This window comes from Limulus polyphemus, unplaced genomic scaffold (assembly GCF_000517525.1).
Source record: "Limulus polyphemus unplaced genomic scaffold, Limulus_polyphemus-2.1.2 Scaffold6744, whole genome shotgun sequence".
Taxonomy (NCBI): Eukaryota; Metazoa; Arthropoda; class Merostomata; order Xiphosura; family Limulidae; genus Limulus; species Limulus polyphemus.
The window spans coordinates 11,589-15,802 of record NW_013672354.1 but is presented as its reverse complement, the minus strand read 5'-3'; the positions used below and the strand labels follow the sequence as shown (position 1 = coordinate 15,802).

At 33.0% G+C, this 4,214-nt stretch overlaps 1 protein-coding gene across 1 annotated transcript in view; it reads right to left on the bottom strand.

Annotated features, from left to right (window-relative positions):
- The window catches only part of LOC111089601 (BICD family-like cargo adapter 1), a gene marked incomplete at its 3' end in the record, with an annotated part of 39,926 nt that overhangs the window by 26,821 nt on the left and 8,891 nt on the right, over positions 1 to 4,214 (bottom strand). Inside the window, exon 2 of the mRNA XM_022402413.1 lies at positions 2,554 to 2,739. Within this exon, the coding sequence (XP_022258121.1) occupies positions 2,554 to 2,715 (162 nt within the window). The remainder of the gene's footprint in view (positions 1 to 2,553; positions 2,740 to 4,214) is intronic.

Here is a 4,214-nt window from a genome sequence, read left to right as displayed (position 1 = left end):
AAACAGAATAAATGCATAAATACGAGGCTGGTAAAGAAAAAAATGGGAAAGTTTAAAAAATAATAAGGCCCTGGGCCAGATAATATTTCCAAAGGGTTTAAAAGGTAGTTAAAGATTGGATATGTGAGCCACTTGTTACAAGTTTTTGCAAGTCCTTGAATAATGAGCAGGTACCAGAGGAGTGGAAGTAAGCTAATGCCACTCTTTATTTCAAAAGAGGTGATAAAAATTGTCCGAATAATTATAGGCCCATTAGTCTTACACTAGTTGTGGGAAAAGTTCTGGAAAGTCTGATAAAAGACGCTTTGCAAAAACCATTTAACAAAGTTTAGAATTTTATTCGATAGTCAACATGGTTTCATTAAGGGAAAATCTTGTCTTACAAATCTTTTGACATCCTTTGAAAAAGTTACTGCTTACATAGATGGGGGGTAGAGGTATAGATTTGGTGTATATGGATTTTCAGAAAGCATTTAAAAAGGTGCCACATAAAAGGCTTTTAAAAAAAATTATCTCTATAGGTATGGATGATAATTAACAAATTGGATAGAAGAGTGGCTCAATGGAAGAAAGCAGAGGGTTGTTACAAATGGAGTTCAGACTGGATTAATGTTACTAATGGGGTACCTCAAGGCTCAGTCTTGGGACCTTTTGTTCTTTTTGATTTACATCAAGACATGGATGAAAAAATGGTTAATAAATTAATTAAATTTGCAGATAATATTAAGGTCTTGGGTGTTGCTAGCTGTGAAGAGGATGCTACTGTTTTACAAAGCAATTTAGATCGTTTGGCAAGTTGGGAAAATAAATAGCAGATGGCTTTTAATTATAACAAAATGTAAGGAAATGCATGAGGGTTATAACTATTATAAGTATAATTTGGATGGGAATAACCTTAACAGTGTCATGGAAGAAAGGGATCTTGGTGTAATGATTGATCAGTCTCTTAAGCCATCCAAGCAGTGTGCTGTTGCTAATGGTAGGGCAAATTGGATTTTAGGTTGTATCTACAGAAATATTGAATACAAGTCTAAAGAGGCTATAATTTCACTGTATGGGTCACTGGTTAGGCCACATTTAGAGTCTTGTGTTCAGTTTTGGGTTCCTTACTTTAGGAAGGACATTGAATTATTGGAAAACGTTCAGAGGAGGGTTACTAGAATGGTGCTTTGGATGGATGGGTTGTTATACGAAGAGAGGTTGAGATCTCTCAAATTGTTTTCTCTTGAAAAAAGAAGAATTATGGGGGATCTGATTGAGGTGTTTAAGATTGTAAAGGAAATTGATAGTGTTGATGCATCATCTTTTTTCATACTTAACAGTGAGAATAGTAGGACTAGGGAACACAAATATAAATTTTGGCAAGGTAGGAGTCATCTTCAGCTAAGACAATTTTATTTTTCTAGCATGGTTGTTGGCCTTTGGAATGGGTCTCCTTCAGATGTTGTGGAGGCAGTAATTTTAAGTGAGTACAAGTGAAAGCTTTATAACTATATAAATTATAAGGTCTGGTTTTAAGATCTTTTTATTTTTAATTTATTTATTTAATAGTTTTAGTTTAGAGTAAGGAACAGCTGAAATGGACAAATAGGTCCCTTGTTGTCTGAAAACATTATGTTATTACTTGCTTATTTTTCTGATAATTGATTTAATTGTAATTTTGATTAATTGATTAGTTTACATGACACTAATCAATGTAATTGCTGCTCATAGGTAATCAATTACGTCTTCCAGCTCTACAGTTATGTTAAAATGTAAGATATTATTTTGCTGAAAGTAGCATCTGATATCAAGTCTTTCAATAAATATTATCTTACATTGAACCTTCTTAAACATATGAGTTTATAAAATGGATTTGTATTGAAAAAATATTTGACACAGTCTGAAAAATAATTTTTTTTTAGGTGCTATACATGTGAAATAAACAAACTTACGGTATTTCAGTGGCTCATACCCTCAATTCATGATCCCCTCCTCGAATCAACAAAGCTGAACAAATGTTTTATTGTAATTTAAGTGATCTAATAGATTTTAGTGAAAAAAACTTTTAAAATATTAAGTGTAAATGTGATGATGTTTTTCACTAAACAATTCCATAAATACAGTATGTACATAAAAATGAGTGGATAGTGATCATGGCTACTACTTTGGAAAAACATAAAATGAATGCTCTGGAATAGTGTTCAAATTTTCGGATTTCCTCAAATGAAATTGTCCCAAATTGAAATTTTCACCCATGACAATTTTTGCACACTCCCTTGCATAAAACAAGATTATAGTACTATCACCCTTCATGAATAATCAGAAATGAAAATATCAACATATTTGTAAACATTAATTCCTTATTAAAAGTATTGAGGAAATAAAACGTTTGCAAAATATAACACCCATCCTCTAAACACTACAGTATACAACTAGTTATGAAAAATAACTTCTTAAAAATGCAATTAAAAGAATTAGATTTACAAATATAAATCTGATTTTTGTTCATATGTAAACAGTAATATGAACTGTAAGTGATGTATGATACAATAAAATAGAAATAAATTATACCTCAATCCTTTTTAAATAGTCCTTAGGCAAAGAGTCCAGACATGAGTTAAGGTAACTGTTATTTTCTAATAATTTCTTGCCTATATTAGCAGCAATTTCCAAGTCCTTGTTTTTCTCTTCTAGTTCTTTCTTCAACCGATTTATTTCAGCCTGCAGATCCATGGTGTATTTCCTACTTTTGAAATCCTGAAACACAGATATTGTTAAACATTTTATGTGAAACTATTTATTTAGAGTAAGTAACCAAATGCTATCAAAACCTTAAACACTTGCACATTTTTGAAATATGAGGTGGTTATAAAGCCAGTATGGGTATTTTGAACAATCAGTAGAGGAAGCCATGTAACACATGGGTAAAATATTTTGCATACATGTATAAAAGATTAGACACATTGCATTACACTGGTTTCTCAAAATAGAAATGGAAGAATCACTATAACACCTGCTCAACACAGGAACAATCATTTTTAACATCTTGGCTGCCATGTGACCCTCTGGTGGGTCACAGGGCACTATTAGTAATGTGCCCCATGACATTACTAATAGTGCCATGTGCATAATATTGCAAATATAAAGTTTCTTTGTGGCATTTGATTCTAGGATATTGTTATTGCTTCTTAGCATTTCAGGAATTTGGCATGTTGATTAACGTACAGCAGCAGCCAATGTGTTAACAATTTCATTACTGTGTACATCCTGACAATGGTATTGGATATTGCAACACATAGGTTTTCCCCAGGAATTGACATAACCTCTGTTGCAATGGCACCCTTCAGTTGAGGAATGGTTGCTGGGTTATGATGATGGATTCACACCTTCATATAACCCCATAACCAGTAATAGCTCTGAAACAGCATTTACAAAAGTTACATGCATACTCTGACTTTGAACAATTGGCTACAACTTCTGTTTCTTAGAACTTTCTAACCAATTTCCTAACATCAACAGTTGTCCATGACCCAAATCTTGTATAGGTACTTAAGCACTATGTCCAAAGTTCTGAAACAGTATTGCAGCCATTTTCATGGTATAGCTCCACCACTATGATCTGTTGTTCTGAACTTGCTGTTGTGCCTTCCACAGTTAGTGATAGAAAGATGTTTGTATGTGTTTATCCTGTACTTACATCAGGCCTCGAAAAAGTACAGGTGTCAGGTTGCCATGGAAACTAAATATTTCATCGTGGCACCTATTATTTTCTCCCATTTTATTCATATGTAAGGCTATGCTAAACAGAACTTGAATCTAGAATATTTCAGGACTCTTGTAAATCTAGAACTATTTTTGCATCCTCTGAGTCCTAAATCGAACTTTGTTTCTAAGATTTTAATGTCATATTCAGCACTTCTTTAGGTTTTTTCAGGAATGAAGCACTGCAACTACACAACACGTTACTAATTTCACGTCACTGTATTTTTCTTCTTTCTCTCAATTCAACTAACCAGTGAACATTTTTAGACTCAGACAGGACCAAATGCAGTTAGTTCAGACAATACTATCAAGTGGTTGTTGATATTGTTATGTATCTGCTCGTTTGTTAATTTCTGGTAGAAATTCTTTCCGAGGAACTTCAGCGATACAATTCCTTTCTTAATTAAATCAGTTTATTTTCCCTGGATGCAACTTTGTAATACACAGAATTTCCACAGTGACTGTAAACT